Source organism: Colias philodice, chromosome 17 (assembly GCF_061535455.1).
Source record: "Colias philodice isolate Cphi_HAF_F1 chromosome 17, ilColPhil1 Martin Lab GWU primary, whole genome shotgun sequence".
Lineage (NCBI taxonomy): Eukaryota > Metazoa > Arthropoda > Insecta > Lepidoptera > Pieridae > Colias > Colias philodice.
The window spans coordinates 10,426,421-10,451,204 of record NC_143102.1 but is presented as its reverse complement, the minus strand read 5'-3'; the positions used below and the strand labels follow the sequence as shown (position 1 = coordinate 10,451,204).

Here is a 24,784-nt window from a genome sequence, read left to right as displayed (position 1 = left end):
AAATGTATCAATAAACTCATATTCTTAATAGTGCTGTAAGCGCGTTATCGATTTAGCTCAAGTATCGATGTGTCGATATCGACACCATTAGCCACACTACACCGCACAGACGGACACGGCTAGGGTGACTATATTAACATTATTAATAAACCTTGCTAATATTATAAATGAAAAAGTGTTTGTTTGTCTGTCTTTCACGTCGTGATGAAGCGATTTTATGATACGATATTTATGCTTGCAGATAGGTGTCTAGAGGGTGATATAAGCTACTTTTTAATTTACTTTGACTACGCAGACGAAGCTGTGGACAACAGTTATAAATATGTAGTTATAAATAATATAGCAGTGAAATCTCTATATCCCAAATTAAGAAAACAAGTATCAGGAGTCAGCGCCCTTACCATAAAAAAATAATTAATTTCAACAGTTATGGCAATAAATAAAAAATTAGAGACAAACTATCAATCGGGTTTCAATCTACCTTTCCTATTTAACTTATCTATATTTGTTAGATCGTATCTCTAGACCCGATTTGAATATATTTCACACTTTCACACTAAGATAGAACACAGAGATTATATAGAGTTATAGAGCAACATACACACAAACTTCATACATTTAAGTTCCCATCAGGTTGCCTGGTAAAGACCACTGCTTAGCGATAAGGTCGCCTCGTGTACAAACGATGCCCTTTTTACTAATATTACTTTTGTCATACCTTAGTTTGTACACTAAAGTGTTATAATTACTGTGTTACTATTAAAAAAAATACGTGTGGCACTCGAGGACTGCCGCGGTAAAGCTATTGCATAGCATCGCATTGCTGTGTCGGTTGGAGTGGGGGGTGTTACGTTTTTTCGTTACGGAATTTTTACATTCGGTCGCCGCGCTCAAAGTCTGAGATAAAAGCTATGCAATAGCTTAATAACTTTATGATAACCAGTGAGCAAAGTGAGCCTTGCTAGTTAAAACACAATTTAAGCCATAATTGTTAAATATTCGGTAATGGCATGATGACAAGAGCAAGCTGCAAGACAAACGATGTCTTGCGACAGGTTCACTTTCGTATTTCGTTCGTAACGGTGCGGTGTGCGCCGGCGCAGCTTTTTGTTTGGAAACCAGTCACGATTTGTTCGCGAAATCTATTCTATGTAAATAGCCAGTTGTATGGTTGTCCAATTAAATGTATTGGGTTACTTAATAATGGTATTATGTACAGAATTAAGGGTTGTTAAATATAATGTATGAAACGTGGATAATAAAAGCTCAAAGAGAAATTCATTCGATAACTTATTAACCGTTTAAGTTACTTGATTTTTTTTAATCGGTAATAACCATAGGATAGTTCATTTATTTCTTTACATAATTTATATTTATTGCATTTATGCTTTATCACAATTTTATTCCACCATTAGTTTTATTTCTAAACATAATTTTGAATTTTGAATATGAAAGATACATGTATGTACCTTAAATTAATCAAGTTTTTTTTTTATAAATTCCGTACCTATACAAAATTAAATTGTCTGGCAAAAAGGTTGACCATATAAGAATTAATTTTCAAGATCTGCTTTCTTTTACTATAATTTAAATAAATTGCCTTTTTCTCTATATTTAATTACTTTAGCCAGCACAAAGCCTACGCTAGTTCTACAGGCCATTCATTAAAATGAATACGGAGTTCCGTATGTTAAACGGTAGTACACAAGGAAGGCTTTTGTTCAAAGTTCAAGCCTTAAAAGGTTGTTTTGTGTAGAACATCTGTTTCCGACCAATGCAGCTGCCTGTTTCATTTGAATTTATTTGACGGTATGTTTAGGTGAATTAAATTAAAAAAAATATGAGCAAATGGCGTAATAATGAATGGATTAGTGTGCTAAAAGGTTGGGTTCAATTCCCGTGATTGCAAATCTAAAAAACTTTTTTTCGTAAGCTTTTTTTCGTATCAAAGTTAAAAGGTGTAAAACATATTTAATTTTGCATACGTAGATTATTTTGAATGAATGCAAATACCTTTGCTGTGAGGTGTTAAGTGCCAAGTATTGTGGTTGCATCTACAGTTTATTTTTATTAACAAAACGACACAAAAAGTGTATAATGATTGCGTTGTCAGATACCAAGACTATGGTGTTACCTAGACTATAAAAGCTAAAGTCTGTCTGTCTGTATTATGTGTGTATGCATTGAATACGTTAGCCGAGAACAATACAGTACCAGGGGAACATAAAATGGACAGAGTTGGCAAACTAGTACTCGACTCCATAGAGATGTCACGACATGGGCGAAGGGTTATGCTGATTGAAAAATTAAATAACTTTCTACCTTATAACTTGAGTATAGAGTCGATTTTTCTTAATCAATGTTCGTAACATGCGTGTCTTGTTCTTTTATTTGCAGCAATAAATATATGAAACACCTAGCTCTGTTTTTGTGTGTTATTTGAAGTTGATAGTTAATATAAATCAATATGAAGCTTACATCTCTATATTCTTGAGTGATACTGAGTCTGTGATGGGAATGAGAAAGTCTTGTTTCTACTTTGTAATGAATAAAGAATTTTAGAAAATAGATTTATAAAGGTTGGTCGAGTCCTGTAATTGAAGTATATTTTACTAGCTTCCGCCCGCGGCTTCGCCCGCGTGGTGTTTTATAAAAGGTAGCCTATGTTCTTTCTTAGGGTCTAAAGATTGTCTGTGTCAAATTTCATCAAAATCGGTTGAGAGGTTTAAGCGGGAAAGCGTAACAGACAGACAGACAGAGTTACTTTCGCATTTATAATATGTATTAGTAGGGATAACGTTTAATATTATGTAAGTTGAAAAAAATGCATGTTTCTAACGAAGGTATTCTTACTTTTGCTGAAGTTTGGCGTGCTGATAAATTATGATTTATGCGAATATTTAATTTCATTTCACACTCATAACCTTTTCCAATTATTTATATTATTTAGATTATATGTACCTAATCCAAGTTTTTAAACATGTACATTAAAAAAAGAGGTTCTAAACTTTAATTTTCAAATGAAATATCCGCTTAAAACACACACAAAAGAATATTTATTACATGATTTTGTTCAACCTTTTTGTTCTCAATGAATGGCATCGATTTCATATTAATAAATAAATCCTACGTCATTCGGATTTTATTCACGTTTCGACGCAAATCGCGTTAATTTACGACAGACTAATAGTCGATAGGAATTATTGTTGAAATCGTGTTAAAAACAACAATTTTACAGTCAATTACACATTTGCTTGATGAAACGGTATTTACATAAGTCTAGCGGTTTGTGAGAGTCGTTGTTATCTTTTGATTTATGAAATAGGTACATACTAGCTTTCCGCCCGCGGCTTCGCCCGCTTTGTGTAAAACCTAATAAATTATATACTAAAACCTTCCTCTTGAATCACTCTATCTATTACAAAAAACGCATCAAAATCCGTTGCGTAGTTTCTAAGATTTAAGCATACATATGGACAGAAAAAGCGACTTTGTTTTATACTATGTAGTGATGAACGTGTCTTTGTAATGAATTGGTTCCATTTCTTTCTTTCTTTAAGTTATATTAAGTACCTAATTTTATATAAAATTAAAATTCTGAAATAAGTGCCTAAACTTTATACGATTGTATACCCTTGTTTTGTTTTCAAAGTTATTTGTACTACAGATAGAGCCAGACAATTTTAATTAAATTAATTTTTAGTTGTCATATAACTTACCTTTGTATGAAAAATAACTATACGATTTTTGTATGTTTTTCCCATTACTGCATTAGGTGCAAATAGGTTATTCAAAAATTTTAATCTAGTTAATTTATGAAAAATTAGACATAAAATACACTACTAATTACTTCAAAAATATCAAAGCGTAACCGAATCACAAAATAAAATCAAGATGCGCAAGCGTCGATCAATTCAATATGGCGTCAATTAGCTAGCCTCCCACTGCCTAGGTTCTCGATCTGGATTCCTAGAAACTATTTCTAGTCGAAGGGACTTGATAAACAACTTATTTCTTTGCGACAAGCTCGTAGGATGTGTTTTTCCATATGCCACGGTGGATTGTTCAATGTATGGTTTTATCGATATTCCTGTCTGACGTTAGAAGTTAGATGTGATTGATTTAACACAGGTTTAACCTAGCATAGGGGTCATTGTTTAAACTCTGTATGTAAAATAAAAATGTATGTCCCTGCAAATAAGATCTGTATACACCTTGTGCTTCTGTTTTTGAGTCAAATAAACTTTTTTTTTTTTTAACTCGAAGTCATATTTATTCATTCAGTTATAATCTTTGAGCTCAAATACATTAAATATATGCTAGGGTCAAATTATTACATACTATCCCTATCGTATCGCTTCACACAAATCCATAGTAAAAGTATATAAAACAAAGTGTGTTGCTAACCTTGAGAACGACTCGACCAATTCGGTTTTTTTTTACATTTTTCATATACATAGACACAGATGAAAAAGGGGCAAAGGGGCAGAACAGCTTCTGTTGGGGCAACTATTTATCATATAAAACAAAATCCAAACGTGTTGACGTGTGATCATATTATATTATTTTATTTGAGAAAACTTAAATTTCGATAAACATTAATAATAAAGAATTAATTAAAAACAACAATAGATCCTATCAAGATCAAGTCAAATCATAGTGCACCATCATGACAGTTGAAATATGATTTCAGATTGGGCTTCTGTTATGCGCGGGCGCATGCGTAACTTGATAGTATGTGAAGCCCTTTGTCTAAATACAGTGGGCTTGTAAATTAGTCTGAAGTTACGAAACCGTTTATTTTGATTTCATTAATCATCACGAAATAGCATTTTCCACTTGTGAGGTCCCTAATGTTTCACTAAAATAATATTAGACATAAAAAATACTTAGATAATGTCATCCATATTATTTACAATACAAAACACTTTATTTAACATGCACATAGTAACACAAAAAAGAAATCAATTAAGGTCTTATCTTATTTAGTATCGCATCATTACCGAAAAAGCTCTACATGGAATGTCTTTATATTATACTAGCGGTCCGCCCCGGCTTCGCCCGTGGTACATATTTCGCAATAAAAAGGAGCCTATGTTCTTTGAAATGAAATGAAATGAAATGATTTATTTGTATGAATTGTGGTTACAAAGCAAAGTTATAATAAATTTCACGTCCGCACAATTCGCCAACAATTGGCATGCAAATATTTTAATTTTATAATTTAAACTAATTCACGTAAGTTATTATTTAAGCAAAACAAAAGGGTCTTTCTCAGGGTCTAAAGATTATCTGTGCCAAATTTCATCAAAATCGGTCCAGTAGTTTATGCGTGAAAAACATACGTATACATACATAATTACAAACCTTCCCTCTTTATAATATTATTAGTATAGATACCTATATAATATGTATTTTATGACCTGAATTAATCGGTAGTTTTGAATCAACCAATTGAAGTACATATAACCATAAATGTAACCAGGCGAGAAGCTAGTACTTAATTCCCTTCGTTACCTATCCATTAGAAATAGAGCAGGCAATAAATTAATTGAATCAGACGCAAGTCGTTATCACTTTAAATAAATCCTCGTTGATAAAAGTAATTTTCCACATCGAAATCAATTTGTTAAACTGTCAGTAGCTACCTCAGAAACCGCTGAACCTAAATAAGTAAGTGGAGAGTTTAATCATTGTGACGTGTGCTTATTGGGTGTGAGATTACATTAAGTTATTTTATAGATACTGTTGATTGTACGATTTATAAAAAAACGTTTAGTTAGGAAAGGGTATAGGAAAAACGATAAGTTTAAATGTTACGATTAAACGGCATACGTTTCAGATTTATGGACGACGTTAGTATTTACATAGTATTTATAGATGAAGTTATAATTTTATATAATGAATTGAAGTTCTGTGTCCACACATCTATTACACTGATCGACTTTCTTTACAAGTAAGTGGTCAGCCTTCTGTGTCCTGCTACCGAGAATTTTTTATCAATAAATATAACTTAAGACCCCTAGGTGTTAACCACTGTACCAAGGAGGCAGACGGCAGTATCTTATTTAATGTAAAAATTTAAAAATTATTCATAATCATTAAAAGTCAAACAACAGAAGTCTCAGCAAACGGTGACTAACCTCTCGAAGCTTCAGCACGAATTTTAAGTACATAAATTGGTTTCAGATTGGATTTTTCTGATAAAAACCAACCAAACATATAGATATTTGTGTTTTTACGTAATATGTACCGTTAATCGAAATATAACGTGCTGTATAAAATCTTAATTCGATACATTCTAATTGAATTAATTACCAATATATTTAAATTATATGGATGACGTTAAGCTTAACTATTATAATTCAATCATCGTTTGTCTGATAACTCCTACGCAATAACAGTTTACAAATTCCATTTAAAAATACGAATTTTATAGATTTTGTGTATATATACAATTATTACCATATCCAAATTATTACTTTTGATTGTTTGTTTTCGTTAATTTAAATATAAAGAATGCGAAAAAGTTATTATGGCTTTCTTATAAACTTTTTTACAAATACTTTTGTTCTATTGAATTTATAAATTAGAACTTACGAACAGAAACGAGTTGGATATAATCCCATTTGATAAATAAATTCTAATTCAAACAGTACGAATCACGATTGCAATTAGTTTATATATATATTTCAAGTGCCAGTTAAATAATTGCAGTTTAAATTATTAATATTACAAGCAATGTAACACTATGTAATGAATAAATAATTGAGCAAATATCGACTCCGCGCCGTTTAATTACTCAGTAACAACTTCGATATGCTAATTAGAGATAGATTAACGATGTTATGGTTGTGGACTAAGGTCTAGATTCTAGACTTACTACTACTATAGCTACTAGCACAGATAATATAATACTAGTATATTATCTATACTAATATTATAAAGCTGAAGAGTTTGTTTGTTTGAACCCGCTAATCTCGGGAACTACTGGTCCGATTAAAAAAATTATTTCAGTGATAGATAGCTCATTTATCGAGGAAGGCTATAGGGTATATATCATCATGCTACGACCAACAGGAGTGAAGCCACGGGGGTGAAACCGCGCGGAGCAGCTAGTTACTAATAATTGACCGCTTCCTTGGTTCGGTGGTTGACGCGTGAGCATAGAACCGAGGGGTCCTGGGTTTGATTCCCGATGGAGACGAAGAAAAAAATTGTCACGGTCTGGCAGGAAATAGAAGGCTGATCACCTTCTTGTCCCTAAAGAAAATCGATCAGTGAAACAGATGTATGCATAATGCATCTGCCCCTTACCCCACTAGGGGACACGGGACTTCACTTCACTAGTAAATACTTGTTCTTTTTATATGCTGAGGAATTTGAAGGAAATGTGTGAATCGTAGTCATTGCTTTTCCTTTTATGATGTAGGCTGAAGTATTTGGAGGTAGGTACATGTCTATGATTCATGTTAATTTGCACCTTTTGTTTTTAAATCGCTTTGATGGTTAAGTAGGACCGGAAGAAAAATGCTTGATTTAAACAAGGTCATAGTTTACCTTTATTTTTAATTTCAATCGAAATGGTAAGCCAGCGTGATGGACTTTTTATACGACACGCTTTCATTTCAATTTGATTTTACATGGTTATACGAGTATAAGAGAGATTTAGTAATGGAATTATATTTTAGGCATTTTTCTTAAGATTTCTGAGGGTTTCGGGTGGAAAGCTAGTAAAACATAAAAGAAAAGGTTCTAATATTAACTTGTTTATAAGTACATAAATATTTTTAAACGCTGCATATACTAATAGAAACAAACCAACTCAATTATAGTGAAATCTCTATCGTACAAAATTATCATAACAACTCTACAATTCGCTCTAGATATCACCGGTAACGCTCTGTGAACTCTATCATTGGACATTTATATTTGTCTGTCTGTGTCTCCGACAATTGAGACGTAATGAGCGTGACAGTCAAATTACCACGACAGTTGTCAAGTCTCTGATTATTATGTAAAACTAAATATAGAGTTGTAGAGCGTAACTGTCTTGCTTAACTTTCCTAGTTTCTACTTTTTTTTAAATAATAATATCGATGGTATATTATTTAGCATTTTCCGATCAATTCAAGATCTGGCTGTGAATTATAGGAGCATACCAAGAGCATACAGTATACAATTTTTAATTATTGTCGTGATTTAATAGAATATGTAATAGTCTTAATTGTGGACACAGATGATGTAAATTGTGGACGATATGCAACTGCATCTGTGATTCACCTTATTAAAACCTCTTTGCCTATAAATGTAAGATTTCATAAAATTTCCATTTGAAAAGTTAATCTTCATACCTATAATTTATATGTAGAGGTTTTTTCACACAATGTGGTTTTACAGTTTTTACTCTTTAAACCATTCTTTTGTTATGATAATAAATAAGGTTTCCTTGCGAATGGGTAACGCGTGTAAAATTAGATGAAAAAGAAATTCAACATAGATTGGGAACCCCTCTATTTTCTGATCCGATTTGCGCTTGACCGGTTTTTTATGATTGTATTATTAAAAGTAAATTGATATGAACACAGTGTTCCAAGAATAAACGAGACGCATAATCAAAGATGTATTATTTTAAAGGGAAATGACTTAATATTAAAGTGCGTACGTAAATCGTTAAGCACGCATTTTATAGTATGTACTTAGACCTGCCTGGGGTGATGACAGAATTGCTTAATAAAATAGGAGTGTTAATTATGTACCAATTATTATTTTTATGTCCTGTTAAGAGGCCATGACATTTAATTTTAATGCCTTGTAATGGTAATGCAAAATTGTTTCGCATAGATTCAGATTTTTTATTGTCAGAGTATAAAATAATTATATATTAACAGTTAATTTTAAATTGATATTTAGTGTAATTTTGCAAATTTTAATGCTTTACAGACAGTTTTTAGTACGTTTTAAAAACATTTTTTTATATAAAATAAATGTTTCTTACTCTTTTTCTTTCATACAATAGAAAAGTACCTTCATAACACGCAACATAAAATCCACAAAATAAAGCTCAAATAATACAAAGCTTCGCTACACTGCAAAATATTATAATATATATTTAACAAGCACTTTTGCGGACCAAAATAAAACCCACGGAAACGAGAAGCATATATACTTTTATTTCAAGTCGCTTCTTCCTTAATCAGTCATGTGAAAAAACATCGATTGAATACTCTCGTCATACAGATAACAAGTTCGACTCACAAGCACTCAGTCACGTATCGAGGCGCGCCGGGGGTCAAACATAGTTCGCTCTTGAATATTAAAACGCGTGCTTTTTTGAGCGCCGCGCGCGTGACATCGGCCCGTTTTAATTTGAAATTTATCGACAAAAACTACACTACAAAAAAGGTTGCCGACGTTTCTATAACGTAAAATTAACAAATACTTTTTTTTGTGTAAATATATTTAATAGTTTTTATATTATTACAGCTCAATATCTTTATAAATAAAACTAATGGTCCGCCCGGGCTTCGCCCGTGGTACATATTTAGTATCATATGTCCTTCTCCTGGCTCTAAACTACCTCCCTGCCAATTTTCAGCTAAATCGGTTCAGCCGTTCTTGAGTTATATGTGGAGTAACTAACACGACTTTCTTTTATATATTCTTTTATATAAATGTAGAGCTCAAATGTAGAGTCATGCTTACACTAAATATAATATATTATTACATATGATACATAACAATAAAACAAAAAAGATATTTTATGCAACAAAAAAGTATAATGAAACCATTAAAAAGTTATAATTGTATTTTTACAAACTCTCATAATATAATGAAGGATAGTAAGATACACGCGAATTGTTAATCAAAGCAAAAATAATAAATCGTATATTCCTTGAAGTTTAATTATGTTCAATAACAAATAGCCCCTAAATATCGACTAATGAGCATATAGTCCTGCTACGAACCCTATTTGTCTACTAATTGGGTTCTCATAAGTCACGAATATGTCTTCTTTATTACCAGGGGTGCATAAAGAGGTAATAAGTACATTTCACCCCCCATGGGGTTTTAAAACTAGAAGCAATTCCTTTTATAAAGTTATTTATGTGATATTTATGGCAATTATAAAATGTTTGCGTTATTTAGTGGGTAAATAACTAAATAGTCAGTAGGGATGCTTTTTATTGATATAATTGGCAACGTTGAGAACTATATATGTATTTATTTAGATTCTTTATAACAGTTGATATACAAGTATAATTATAATTTTTAATCAATAACTCAGTACGTGAAAAAAAGTTAGAACTTTTATAGAGCTCTTGTGACATAAGTTATCACACTAATTTAAACAGAATTATAATACGTATACAGATAAAAACCTAAATGAGTTTTCGTATATGTAGAGTCATTTAAGTATTAAATAAATGACTGATTTATTTAATAAATAATAAGTTCGTGACATAGAGCTATAATTTTTTTTTTTCTTTATTAATTTACCATTTAGTAACACTATATAACCTTTACAAATTTTCGCCAAACTGTAAAACAGTTTGTTGGCGTTGCGCTCCTACTTATTATAGATTAACCTAGGTTATACATTGCCAAATTAGTTAGTTGATAAACAATCTTCTCGTAAACTTGTAAATTTTCTTGTAATTTCGCTTACGAAAGAATTCAAACGACTAACTAAACCAACAAAAGCCAGCTTTTAATGACTTGTTAAAAAGGCGACCCGGAAAGTCCTGGTTTCAAGGCTAAAGTTAATATTACAAAGCCTTAAGTAATAGTCGAAGTCGAAGACGTTTTGTATAGCTCTATTTAAGTTATATTACATAAACATAAACATAGTATAAGTTAAATAAAACTTATATTACATATTTTACTTACTACGTATTATTCATATCTATATTTAACTGAAAAAATATTGACATTTAAACCGTTAACACGTTCGCTGCGAAACAGGGCTTGAAACACCCTGTCCGTGTCTCGTCGTTATAGCGGTAGGAAAAAACTTAAACTTCTCTGTCGTGCGGGAGGCATAACTTCCATCTGGTTAAGTGTAGGAAAGTGATATCTATATATCTGAGATGTGCTATTGATTCCTAGTTCAATGGTATACCGACCTTAATACCGGGTTTCTTAGACCTCGTGCCGCACTGAACAAATAAAAATTCTAACACAGTGCGGAACGAGGTTGCGAACACCTCGTACCACCGCGCACCTCGTACCGCACCCTAAGCTAGCTTCACGCGGTTAGTGTTGTGCAACGCATTCGAGACTATTTGTGGAACAACTTATTGAAGCTTTTACAAAGAAGGACTTGAATGTGGATACAGGTACCTAATTTTCAAACTACTCGTTATAATAAATATCGTTAATAGAAACGTGAATGTTGAGTAACTTTCTTCAAATAGGTTGATAATCATGATTACTATTAGTGTGTTTGTTCATTGAATCAACTAGCGGCAAATCCAAAACACCCGGCAATCGGTGTATGGCTCATCAAAATTTAACTCTTGCCCAAGTCAACAAGCCAACAAACAAGGCACATCATCTCTTAAAGGGATCAAAGAAGAGGAGATGTGTAGGATGTTACGAAAAACTCCGCATCTTCTTAACAAGTCGTGACTCTTGAGGCCGACAAAAAAAGTAAAGGAAATTCTCACAGAATGCACTGGTTGCAAACAATATTCTGGTTTGGCCTGTTTTAATAAAAAACATCCATAAGTTTGATAAATAAATACAATTAAATAAAATCGATATTTCTTTTCCCATCACTAAATTATATGAAAAACTGCTATTGTTCAGTGCGGTATGGGGTACATCAGACCCCACATTTTATTTTACCCATAGAATCTAAACTAACTAATCTAACCACGGGCGGCGGTAGATTTAGGTTAATGAACTCATTGTTAATAATAATCACGACAAAAGCCGCACACTTTGTCTTATTTGGCGCCAAAAAAAGGATTTTGGTCTCCTACGGGCGGTGGGGTTTAATATGCCTCGTGCCGCCACAATCTCTGGTATAGGACAAGGTTTAAAACGACCCGTAACGCAGTAATGGAAAGTACAGATATATCTGTGCCGCAGCGAACGTGTTAAAGTTTGTTTTTCTCGTAGGTTGTGTTATGTATACTTAATGGCCAGATCTAAAGTGAAACTTTTTAGACATGTCAAAGACTTTTTACTACTGAATAACGTGGTGTTATAGCGACGTATACTAACGTCCCAGTCAGTCGTTAAAGTCCCCTCAAAGCCTTATCTCACATTTGATTAGATAAGATAAATATCACACAGAGGCTTATGAATGAGTCTGCGGTTAAAATAAAAGAAATTCATTTCCACAGACCAAACTTTGTACAAATAGTAATTTAGCACAGCTGCACTTATACAACGCAACAACTTTTTAGAAGCCAAAAAAGAGCTTTCGTTGAACTGCTCTATCTCTTTCAGATCACACGTGAGTGAGAGAGACGGGTGTAAGCGGAGTCGCGACGACGCGTCAGTTGTCGAAAACCTCCGAAACGCGAAGGTTGTATGTTATGTGGTGTTTTAAAACATTGTGAATAAAATTGTTTATTTTTGTGTGATTTTTTGTGCTTAACAGTGTATGTTGTGTGTGTTTGTGTGTGAACTCGATGCAGGCACGTTTCTTATTGGATGCATCTGAGGTGAGACGTTCGAACAGTTTTTATATGTAAATAGTCAAGGATTTTATAAGTATGTAACGTACATTCCGAAGCGATATACGATAATAAAAAACGCACTGTTTTGATCAATTTGTATGAACTACTGATGAGTTTATTAGACCTATTTGTAATAAGCAACCTTGGTTTTAATTAAATAAATGATTTGATTTTGTAATACGTAACGTTCACTTATACTGTTTTATTAACGTGCATATAAGTAATAAATACTTTTAACATTTAAATGTAGAGTTTAAGAAAAAACGAAGAGACTTTCAGTGAAAATACACGTAGGTATTTATACACAAATTATAGTACCTATCGATCCATTTATACATATTTTATTAATAATATGCAAACGTAAAAATTAAAGACATATGCATACTAAAATGACTACCTAACATGTCATGCGATTCTTACTATTATTTAAAGTCAACATCAAGTTAGAAAGTAAAAATACTTCATACTTCTTGTAAGCATCATAATTCATACTTTCCCAATTCAATTCATATTATATTTATATTCTAAAAAATATAGAGTCTCATTCTAACATATTTTTTCTATTCAATATAGAGTCTCTACAAAGATATTCTCTACCTAATAATATGTTAATCTATCATAAATAATAAAAACATTATAATTAATGATAAAAGACAATTATCAGCACATATAAATGACCTCAATACATAAGTACTGGTGAATCATTAAATCATTAAGGCGGAGCGTGATAAAAATCATCATTAATCATTAAACGAAGCCAAGATGGTGAACTTTTAATGGTCAAGCGTGAGAGCCTTGGACTTACTTAACTTAAAAGGACAACTGTTTGAACTTAAACATAAAATGTGGAGTTAACTGAAATCAACAAAATTACTAAAAACTTAATTAAATGTCGAGGAAACAATAAGTTCAAATTTGAGTTTGAATTAAGAAAAGAAATATAAAATATTTAACTTATACATTTAAATATACATAGTTTATTAAAACATTATTTTTTCGCTTTTTATTTGATTTAATGTTTACGTAACTTAAGAGTACTTACAAATATAATATAGTAATAAAAAAATGTGTGCGTGTACTAGTGTACACAGTACACACGTAAGAAGTAAAACTTCTTTATGACCTTATTTTTCAAAAAATAATTTACTATATGCAACTTTACAGAAATACGTCGAATCACGCGTGGTAGAGATAAGGAAAAAGATGGCGCGTAACGGAAAAATGTCACGCGTAACGAAAAAATGTTACACTAAATTTTTTTCCAACCCCGATAAAGAAGTTTCACTTCAAAAATTGTAATTACACTATAGTTATACATATTATACAATATTCTACACTATACAAATTCCTCGTAACTTCTAAGCTATCAACTAAACTCAGCAATTTATAGTCCTCCCGTAAGTGCAATGCCGCAGATGTTATCATAGAAAAGACATCAACGCGCTCGAATAATATCATAACCCATGCATTTGCAAGTAATATGTTAATTTTAAACGGTTTCTTACAGTTTTTATCAAGCTTTCGATAGAATATTACGCGTGAGAACGATTCGCGTAATGAATGAATATTAATGACAGCTAGACGTTGTTTATTAATATTAAATCAAACATTTTAGCGCCGCCTGTTTGTGGATTGCATTTTTTTTTCTATTTTTTTTTACATTGCTCAAGATTGCTCTATACATCTTTGAACATAATAATTATTGTATTAATTCAAAGTTTGTTAAGTGCGTAAAGTTTAATACCAATATACTATATATATAATGGATGTACAACTAAATAAGAAATTAAACACGCGTATAACATTCACCAGAATATTCGCAATAATATATTTAAATAACACTAAATAGTCCCTTTGCGATCACCTTTTAGCTACTTTTTATGCTAAATTAATGGTTTTAAGTTGTTTAAGTTTTACTTGGATTATCGACATAAACTTAAATTAATATTATAATATGCTATTAATACTTACGAGGGATGTACCTATCTCTGTCTGTGATTTTGCGAGTTTTAAAGCTTTTCTGGGTACTTTAACTAAACTCGCAAAAGCACAAACATATTTTTATTATGATTTTATATACATAGGATACCTACCATCTGTCAATGTACATAACGTATATGTATAAAATTCTTTTGTTTCTAACCTAACACCCCAGAAAAGAGCAAACACTACAGAAATGATTTTATAGATGTTTGATGTTTTGTGTACGTTCGATAAGACTGTGTATGGGCTCTTACAAATTATTTTCCTATCCTCGAAGCGATCCTGCAGCAGAATAACGTTTGTCACATTGGCTAGTTATAGGTAATATAATAATAAAAAATAAGTTTTCAAAGTAAACAAGTTTGTTAAGCAAATAATGTCACTTCGAGTTAAATCGTGGGCATTAATCTTGTTTATAAAATTATAGGAGTTATTCCACCTTCAACGAACCAACATTTAAAGTCATAAAATATCCATAAGTGTATATATTTTATTTCTACCTCTTGAAATAACACCTGAGGTCTTTAAAGATTACTGTAATCTGAACATAAAATCCGAATGAAATGGAAACTGTATGAAGCCATGAAAACGTCCTCAGAGCCCGTAAAACGCATTAACTTTGTAATATATCGCTTTCAATCTAAATTCTTTGAAATTTGACCCTTATTTGTTGGATAATAAAGTCTATTGTTATATCTTTATTTGCTTTGTGTTTGATTTGATGTTTGAATTAATTTTAATCTAATGGCAATATATTTTCTGAATGCTTATTGAGATATTTTTTACGAGTACGCGCTTTTGTTTACTCAAAATTAGCATTTTTATTGAGCACATTGTGATTAAACAGAAATCGTATCTATAAATTTGGTGTCCATGTAAAACAAGGATGCATGCTTTTTTTATGAGCTTTGAATTCTAAGAGAAATAAATAATATTTATGAACAAATTAACTTAAGTACGTGTATCATGTTTAATTTATTAACACTATAATATGAAAGAAGAAACTCAATTTAGCTGCTAGAATACAGATATATCGTGCAACTAAAACCTACAAGTGTGTTATGATATTTTAGCGCTCTGACACAAATAGTAGGTACCTGTACTAAAATCGATTCTCGAACACAAAAACATATTTAATATTTCCTTTCTCAAACCTAGCCAATTAGCCATCAATAAAATAAATATGAAACGCATTCATCCCATGCCATCTACACCACACAAGCGTGACCTCATTTAAGGCAATAAAAATTATCAATACTATAGTTTAAATTAAAAAATATGCCGGATATAAGATATTTGATGACAGTAAATGATTTATAACATAATTTACTACAAAAGGTCAGGGTGGGTCGTGAAAACAAATCTCCACAAAGGCAAACGATTTGCGAAACAGCTTGATATAATAGGACGCAATTAATCTCCTATTCGAGATGTAGGGTTGCCACTAACGCAGTTATAAATGTGAAAGTTTGTTACTTTGTGAAAGATCTTATCATTGATAAAAAAAATATCATTTCTCCTGACTCGAGAACATATCTTGGAAGCAAGCAATAAATTAAAATTTCTAATTCTTGCAAAGAAATGGTACTATAGCAATATTCATGTAAAATAAATATGTTCACTGTTTTGAAATGTTCTATATTAATATCAATTATCAGCCCAGCTTGCAAGAAAGCTATTTTATGAAGTACTATAAATAAAGAACGACAAGTAAAAAAATGAATCAATTTTAATTTATGATGTTGTAACTATGTATCAAATTGAGTGTGCTACTGGTATCCAATTTTAAGAATTAAATAATTTGTACGAACAAATTTATGCTGTAACTATTTATCTTTATATGTAATCACCAGGAAAACAACACCTAATGCACTAATCATTAGGTTAATGCTTTTTTATCGTGCGTCACCAGAAAAATTACTTCTCATGTTAGGAAATAATATTAAATAACGCGCAAAATTAGCCACGGTCACATCTCCAAGTACTAAAATAGCCTCATGTACGATTGTCATACGAAAACCTCGTTGCGACAGCCCTACTGCGTCGCGGTCTTTCACCTCGACAACTTTTTCTGTCTGTCCGTTGATTTCCAGCCTATAGATACATTTCTACGTATTCTCAATACTTATTCTCTACACGCCAAGATATATCTTATTCCATTGTAATAGCAGATACATTTAATTGAATAAATTTCGAAAGTTTGTACGTGATAGCATAAATCTTTCGATAAACGGCTGAATTAATTACCTGAGAGTATTTGGATCAAGTACTCTATTAACATATGTTGACAGTTGTTTAAGTAACTCGTCGATTTTACGTATAAATTGGCGGGAAAAGTTTGCATTCTTTTTACCATACAGTGTTTATTACACCTAGCTCTTCCTCTCGTCTTGGTTTCTATAGAAAAATATGTCGGCTGGCTGAATATTAAAAGTTTAACACTTTTGAACGGTTTTAAACGTGCTCTAAAGTAGGTATTTGGAAAATAACAGAAAAAGTAGATAATAACGCATTTAAAATCCGTTAAAAAGTTGAAATGTAGAGTAGAGAGAGAGAAATGTAGAACACATATATACACTTTTTCGATTAATAGAGATAGATATCTTAATATATTCATTTACTTTTAAAAATGTTATTGTTGAGTAATATCTAATTTAATAATAATTATATATGTCTAATTAGCGCAAAGTCAAAACATAAAATATATTATGGTGTAACATACATATAGAAATAAGGTCAAGAAAATAATAGCCTTGAAGTTTGAATAACTATGTATTTTAATTAAATTATTAACTAATATAAATTTGCATATCATTTATCTTTTAATATGTCTGATATATTTTTTTATTAATTCTATTTGTTGTACCTTATACATGTACTTACAAAAAGAAATAAAAGAATTTGATTTGGAAATAAGTTGTGTGTGTAAATATGCATCTGCTTTAAATAAGTTTTATTAACTTGTTAAGATAATTGAAAAGTCGAATCCAGATAAATAAAATCGAATATAATTTAAATATCTTTATTGCAAATATCTTTCATCAAAATTAACAAACATAAAAACATTACAAAATACACGATCACTTGAAACCGTGCTCTCATTAAAAACAGCCTTGAATATAAAAATATCTTTGATAACATCTTGATTACTTGATTGTTAATTCCACTCGTTTCACTTACGCATTTTATGGTCGATATATAGATTGGTATTTGTGTGTTTATATTGTGAATATTGAACATCAATTTAAATACATAATAGCTACAAAAAGAGCGTGCTTAGCACACGTATCAGAAGTGAAACTTATTTGGCAAGATTCATAGATACTCAAATCGTCGCCTACTCCATGAACTGACGATATTTCCATAAAATTTTACCCTCAACGCGACTAAAGAAGTTTCACTTCAAAAATATTGAAAAGTATGATTAATTTACTATCAAGCAAATATCTACCACACTTTATGTTGTGCGAACACAAAACAAAGAACCTACACCAATATTGACCAATATTAAACAAAATTGATTCAATTTGCAAGATCGAAAACATCATAAAACCGCAAGAAATGTACAGCACTAAAAAATAATGGCACATAATTTGCCGTAAAACCAGTAGCTTTTCGGGAAACAACCTGATAACACCGCAGATTGTTTGATCTACGCATCAAACACTCCGACCATTTTTTATAACCAGATTGAAGTTTGAGAGATTCTCTTAAAGATTACAGTGATATATCACCCACTTAGAATACTGGTTAAGAGTTTCAACGGAGAGGAAAGAAAAGGAAATCGATTCGCAGTAAAAATAAGTCGTTCTGATAGGTTGCTATGTCCCAGTAAAAATGCTTTTGATACATATTTGTTACCATCATTTGATCATTCATTGGCATAACTCAATCACAAAGGAACGAAATATATTAAAATTAATTAATGAAGTTAAGCTTTTGCAGATTTATGATTCTATTTAACGAATTAGCAAGCTGAAGTGGCAGTGGGCCGGTCATAAGTGCCGCAGAACGGACAACCGCTGGGGCACACATGTCTTAGAGTGGAGACCGCGGCTCGGCAAACGTAGCGTAGGACGCGCCCTGCTACACGGTGGAGTGACGACCGCGACGTCCGCAAGGTTGCTGGCCACAACTGGCGGCAAAGAGCCAACGACCGGACTCAGTGACGTGCATTAGGAGAGGCCTACGTCCAGCAGTGGACATCGAAAGGCTGATGAAGATGAAGAAGAAGATAGGATTCTATTTATATAGAATGATGCTTTTTAATTACGAGTCAGTTAATGTTTCATGAATCCATTGCCGGAACATAAAACGTACAAAGTATTAACTGCTTGTAATGTGTTGGATTTATTTGCACTTGGACAGGTATAAGAATAAACCAGGCAAGTCATTACTTAAATTAGAAACCAGTTAAATACAATAAATTTAAAATTATCACTTGTTTTCATTTTAAAATCCTGTATTCTAATACCACACTAAGTAGGGTTTCAATAAAAAAATAAAACATTTAAATGTTGTCCATGGTATTTTAATTTTTTAATAACATACATAATATAGTCATAATATTATAGTCTATACACGAGTTGGCACAGCAGGCGGTCTTATTGCTAAGGCAGCGATCTTTTTTAGACAATCTGGTGGACAACATCTTCCAGCAATACTTTCTGCACAATAACTTTTACAAAAACAGAACAAACTGGCAGTCGAAAATTACCTTAAATATAAACTACATCTTTCACAAAACCTTCGTCGTACCTACATGGCCCACCACCAAGCACTATACGGCACGAACCATTTGGTCCTCAGATATATATACGTGGGGTACCACGCGTGTGTAGACACGGTGACACGGTGAGGGTGTAGGAGGTTCTTCACGTACTCCACTTTACCGTACAGAGTGACTTCTAGAACTGCTCGAAACGAGAAGTAGAAGCGAAACTCGACGTACGCGACCGATTGGAAGTATATGAAGCATTCGTTCCTGTAATGTTTTAAAAGGGAAAAAGATTTAGAATTAAATAAGAGTTAATTTAAAGTTTTTAATGTTAACATGTCTGTTTTTTGAATGGCATCTTATTATATTCTTATGAGTTTAAAAAGATCGTCACTACTGCAAAGCAATGTTTCGAATTCCATCTCACGATAAACAAACTAGGCACCTATATATAAAAAACTTTAAGGTTACTAACCAGGGAGCTTAATTTGTACAACACAGCTGTGGAATTATTTATTTATTCGAGTACCACATCACAGATAATAGCATGCTTGTTGGACGATGTCCAAAGATAGTGTCATAGATGTATGATTAAGTAAATTCCCATGTCTTGTGGGAATGGGGCAGATGCATTATACCTACAGCTGTTTTACTAATTGTTTTTCTTTACGAAGAAGTAGGTAGAAGGTAAACAGAAGATGAATATCCATGGAATGTCGCTTAAGAATCATAAGACAGTTCTCTGGTATTATTATGTAAAATTAAAAAGATTTTTAAACAGCAATTACGGAGTTTCTTGTCAGTTCTTCTGCGTAGAAACTACTTACCGAATCGGTGGTAAGTGGCAAAACTACGTCATCATCACTCATGACGATTCAAACATGCTAGAAGGAGTCTATTTGAAGAAATAAACTTTAGAGTATGATAATAACGGCTACATCAAACTGTTTAACTTACGGTTGTAAATCCTTCTTCTTATCGAGCCGGTAGCCCGTCCTGTCCGCAGTCAGGTCTTGGTAGCAATGGTTCTCCACCCAGATCGCCGCGTTACTGCGAGCCGACACCTCTAGCACTACAGTGGCGCAAGACACCTCTGCTGCTTGCGCGACTGACATCTGAAGAAAAAGTTATTAATGTGTTGTTTATAACTTAATTAAAAGGAAGAGATTTCATGAATATTGTGATTATTGCAGTCATCTTAATATATATATATATATATATATATATAAATCTCGTGCCACAATGTTTGTCCTCAATGGACTCCTAAACCACTTAACCGATTATAATAAAACTAGCCGCTCCGCGCGGTTTCACCCCCGTGGCTCCTCTCCTGTTGGTCGTAGCGTGATGATATATAGCCTATAGCCTTCCTCGATAAATGTGTAATCTAACACCGAAAGAATTTTTCAAATCGGACCAGTAGTTCTCGAGATAAGCGCGTTCAAACAAACAAACAAACAAACAAACAAACAAACAAACAAACAAACTCTTCAGCTTTATAATATTAGTATAGATTCGCACACCATGTGCAGTTCGATCCAACTTGAGAGATAGGATAGTTTAAATCTCAAATCGTTTTAGAGAAAGCGGGCGAAGCCGCGGGCGGTAAGCTAGTCTCTATATAAAATTGAATCCCTATTTCCCTTGGTCAGGTATCACGTATGAACGACTGGACTGATTTCGATATTTGTTATTGCATAGCTTTTATCTCAGACTTTGAGCGCGGCGACCGAATGTAAAAATTCCGTAACGAAAAAACCTAAGAGGCCGTATCGATTTTAGAGTGATTTTGACTTGTTTCTGTAATTCTTTAGGAGCTCGTGCAAGAAAACTAAATTAGTAACAATGTGTTATAATATCTTAAATTAAAGATTTATTCAATATCTAAAAAGTAACCGAGACAGTTTATTGATTTTCATTGTCCAGTTTGTTTAATAGCCAATAACCTGAGGCGTGTTTCAATTTTTTCAATGCGGGGCGTTCGTGTCTTTGTAGTTTACACAGAATTTAAAAGAAGAAGTTTTCTTATAAAATATACAACAATAAAGACACTGAGACACTCTCAAAAGTGTTCGAGGAATTTTAAGTACTTTTATTCAAAAATTCAAAAAAAATCTAAGTTAAAATAGCATTACTTTGATGAAATTTTATGCGTATATGGCGTCAAATTTCTAGTACATACAACAGAGTTAAAAAAAATAAAAAAATACACATTAAATGATAGATTTATGCTTAAAAGTTTGCAATAAAAAAATACATATTATATGTTTTATGAAAGTAATGGAATAATTTAAAGTTCTCTAGAATTTTCGAATATATACGGGAGCGCAAACGCTGTTACGGCAGATCTATATAATCGAAAATTCTAGAGAACTTTAAATTATTTCATTACTTTCATAAAACATAGTAGTTAGTTTTTTTAACCGAGCTCCTAAAGAATTACAGAAACAAGTCAAAATCACTCTAAAATCGATACGGCCTCCTAACACCCCCCACTCCAACCGGCAATGCTATGCAATAGCTTTACCGCGGCAGTCCTCGAGTGTCACACGTATTTTATCACAAGATCCTTCTCCTGTCCATAAAAAATATGGACTTATGACGTACTTAAATAAGATGTCATAAATGTAATCTGTATCCTTTTTCGGAAATTCTAAAATAAAATAAATAAATAAATAAAGGAAAGATTTAGAAATTCGGTCAGACAAAAAATAAGAAAACATAACGCAAACTACACACATTTGACAGTTCTCCACGACAGAGTCTGTCGGGTCAGCTAGTCTTCTTATATATAAAAATGAATCGCAAAATGAGTTGGTAAGCGCATAACTCGAGAACGGCTGAACCGATTTCGATAATTCTTTTTTTATTATATTCCTTGAAGTACGACGATGGTTCTTATGTAGAGAAAACGTAAACATGTACCACGGGCGAAGCCGGGGCGGACCGCTAGTCTTATATATAAAAATGAATCGCAAAATGTGTTGGTAAGCGCATAACTCGAGAACGGCTGAACCGATTTCGATAATTCTTTTTTTATTATATTCCTTGAAGTACGAGGATGGTTTTTATGTAGAGAAAACGTAAACATGTACCTACCACGGGCGAAGCCGGGGCGGACCGCTAGTTATATATAAAAATGAATCGCAAAATGTGTTGGTAAGCGCATAACTCGAGAACGGCTGAACCGATTTCGATAATTCTTTTTTTATTATATTCCTTGAAGTACGAGGATGGTTCTTATGTAGAAAACGTAAACATGTACCACGGGCGAAGCCGGGGCGGACCGCTAGTTAAAAATAAATATGGTTATGAAACATGTGTTTTAGTACTAAACTAGTTCGTTCTGCATTACTTGCATTTATCCACATGGAAAAACCGAAGGCTCCAACGTCTGCGTGTTTTTTACGAATCAAAATGTATAAAAATAAGTTTTATCTTACAAAAAAAAAATGTAAGGAAAACCTACGAAAAAGAAGCCTTGTGCAAAATTCTTGGTCGCCAGAATTTCCGTGTTGTCTTTGTAAAGAACGCTTCCCCGCTTTTTTCTCTCGCACTGACCAAAGTTTTTTGGCTGTCTCACTTTGGCTGAAATGTTTAGAAGAAATCATAAAGATCACATGAATACGTGTAGGTTTTAACTAGATAGCTTTACAATTATTGTAAAAAGACAGCTTCTTTTCATGTGATTACATATTATTTAAAAAAATAAGACATTGCTAAATTAAGAATTTACACTCGATTCTTATACTCTATCGTTAAATCGTCACATTTAAAAATATTAAAAAAAAAATTAAAAAAAACATTCAACACAATATAAATTTGAATATTATAAGAACAACTATAATTATTGCCAGTCCACAAACAAAATTCCAACCATTAGCAAAACTCGAACAAAAAAAACCCGCTCCTTAGGAGCTACTCAAAAATGACTGAACTAATCAGTAATTACGATTACAAACCAGTTACAAATTGTATCTCGCATACAACGCTACTCAAGTTATAAGGTTTCAGTCACTTGTCAATGTTTGCTCGTTCATTTTTATCATAAAAAACAAAGAAACTCGGGAAACCAGTAGCGTGGAGACCGGCACGACGCGTCGCGCGTGATTGGTTGCTAACGCGTTACTCACCAGTTAGTAACTAGTCGCGTCGTGTGCGAATCTCCATAGAACATGTATGGGCTGTGACGCTCAGGCAACTCGTGAGTAATTTGAGTTTGTGACTAGTTCTTTTTGAGTAGCTCCATGAGCGAAGGGCCTTACATTTATACATAACGAGTTTGATAGGTGACACCCTTCTGAACACCAATGCCTCTTCATCCAAATATTTCTCTTGTAGTGGAGCCTGCGTGATCACTTCGTCTATCCACATGAGGTAGTCGTGGACGTTGATAAAGCGAGCTGGCGCCGCGCAGCCTGGACCACGGAGACCGAAACCTATCTAAAAAATATAAATTACTAACTTTCCGCCCGCGGTTCGCTCGCGTTTTCAAAGAAAAACCCGCATAGTTTCCGTTCCCGTGGGATTTCCGGGATAAAATCTATCCTATGTGTTAATCCAAGTTACCCTCTATATGTGTGTTAAATTTCATAGTAATCGGTTCAGTAGTATTTGCGTGAAAGAGTAACAAACATACACATACACATCCATCCTCACAAACTTTCACATTTATAATATTAGTAGGATTAGTAGGATCTTTCTATGTGATGAAGTTGTTATTCTGGTAAAATTCATTCTTATACGAATTTAAACGAATTAAGGGCCGATTTTTCAATGCTTGGATAAAACTTATCCGTCCAACACGAATGTCACGTAAACTGTCAAATACGGGCAATTAGAATACGTTTTTAACCCATTGAGCCCCGAACGGCCCGATCGGTCCACGACACAATAGATTTTCTATTGTGTCTGTGATTCCGGGGCCTGAGTTATTAAAATGGTAGTTTTATACATTATTCGACGAATAAGTTTAATCCAAGCATTGAAAAATCGGCCCTTAAACGCGAGGAATTAAAAACAAATTAAAATGATTATTCGTTGTTCAAAAGCGATCTTCGCAAAAAAAATCGATCGTTCAATCATTTTATTTGCATTTAGGTAGGTATTTTTTCAAACTAAGTAGGCTGTAAGTCATCAGTAAGTAAATCATTCGCAGTTATCACTTATCTCCTCATTGCATACAATAACTCTCGAAATAGTATTTGAAGGTATACGAATATACATATATCTAGTTAAATCATACCAACTTCCAGAAGCCCCAAGCCTGCCTGGTGATGAGAGCATAACCACCATCCCAAACACAAGGGTCCTTCATGTTTATTGATTTAGCACATAAGGGTTTAACTGGCGTCATTTTTTTGTAATTTAACTGAAAAGCAAAAAATAGTCG

The 24,784-nt window shown here is 32.7% G+C and overlaps 2 protein-coding genes and 1 long non-coding RNA gene across 5 annotated transcripts in view; 2 read left to right on the top strand and 1 right to left on the bottom strand.

Annotated features, from left to right (window-relative positions):
• LOC149481325 (uncharacterized) overlaps positions 1 to 24,784 on the top strand; it is a 350,361-nt gene that overhangs the window by 158,092 nt on the left and 167,485 nt on the right. The gene's annotated exons all lie outside the window — the stretch shown is intronic.
• The window catches only part of dgo (ankyrin repeat domain containing protein 6 diego), a 65,100-nt gene continuing 52,834 nt past the window's right edge, over positions 12,519 to 24,784 (top strand). The window contains exon 1 of the mRNA XM_089705536.1: positions 12,519 to 12,677. The gene's annotated coding sequence lies outside the window, so the exon portion shown is untranslated. The remainder of the gene's footprint in view (positions 12,678 to 24,784) is intronic.
• Positions 19,208 to 24,784, bottom strand: part of LOC149481335 (uncharacterized) — a 48,156-nt gene continuing 42,579 nt past the window's right edge. For all 3 annotated transcript variants that reach the window (XM_089705632.1, XM_089705631.1, XM_089705633.1), the window contains 5 exons: positions 24,638 to 24,763; positions 23,658 to 23,835; positions 22,862 to 22,980; positions 20,350 to 20,507; positions 19,208 to 19,659 (listed from right to left, as the gene is read on the bottom strand). In XM_089705632.1, coding sequence (XP_089561758.1) covers positions 19,434 to 19,659; positions 20,350 to 20,507; positions 22,862 to 22,980; positions 23,658 to 23,835; positions 24,638 to 24,763 — 807 coding nt within the window. In that variant the 3' untranslated portion in view covers positions 19,208 to 19,433. The remainder of the gene's footprint in view (positions 19,660 to 20,349; positions 20,508 to 22,861; positions 22,981 to 23,657; positions 23,836 to 24,637; positions 24,764 to 24,784) is intronic.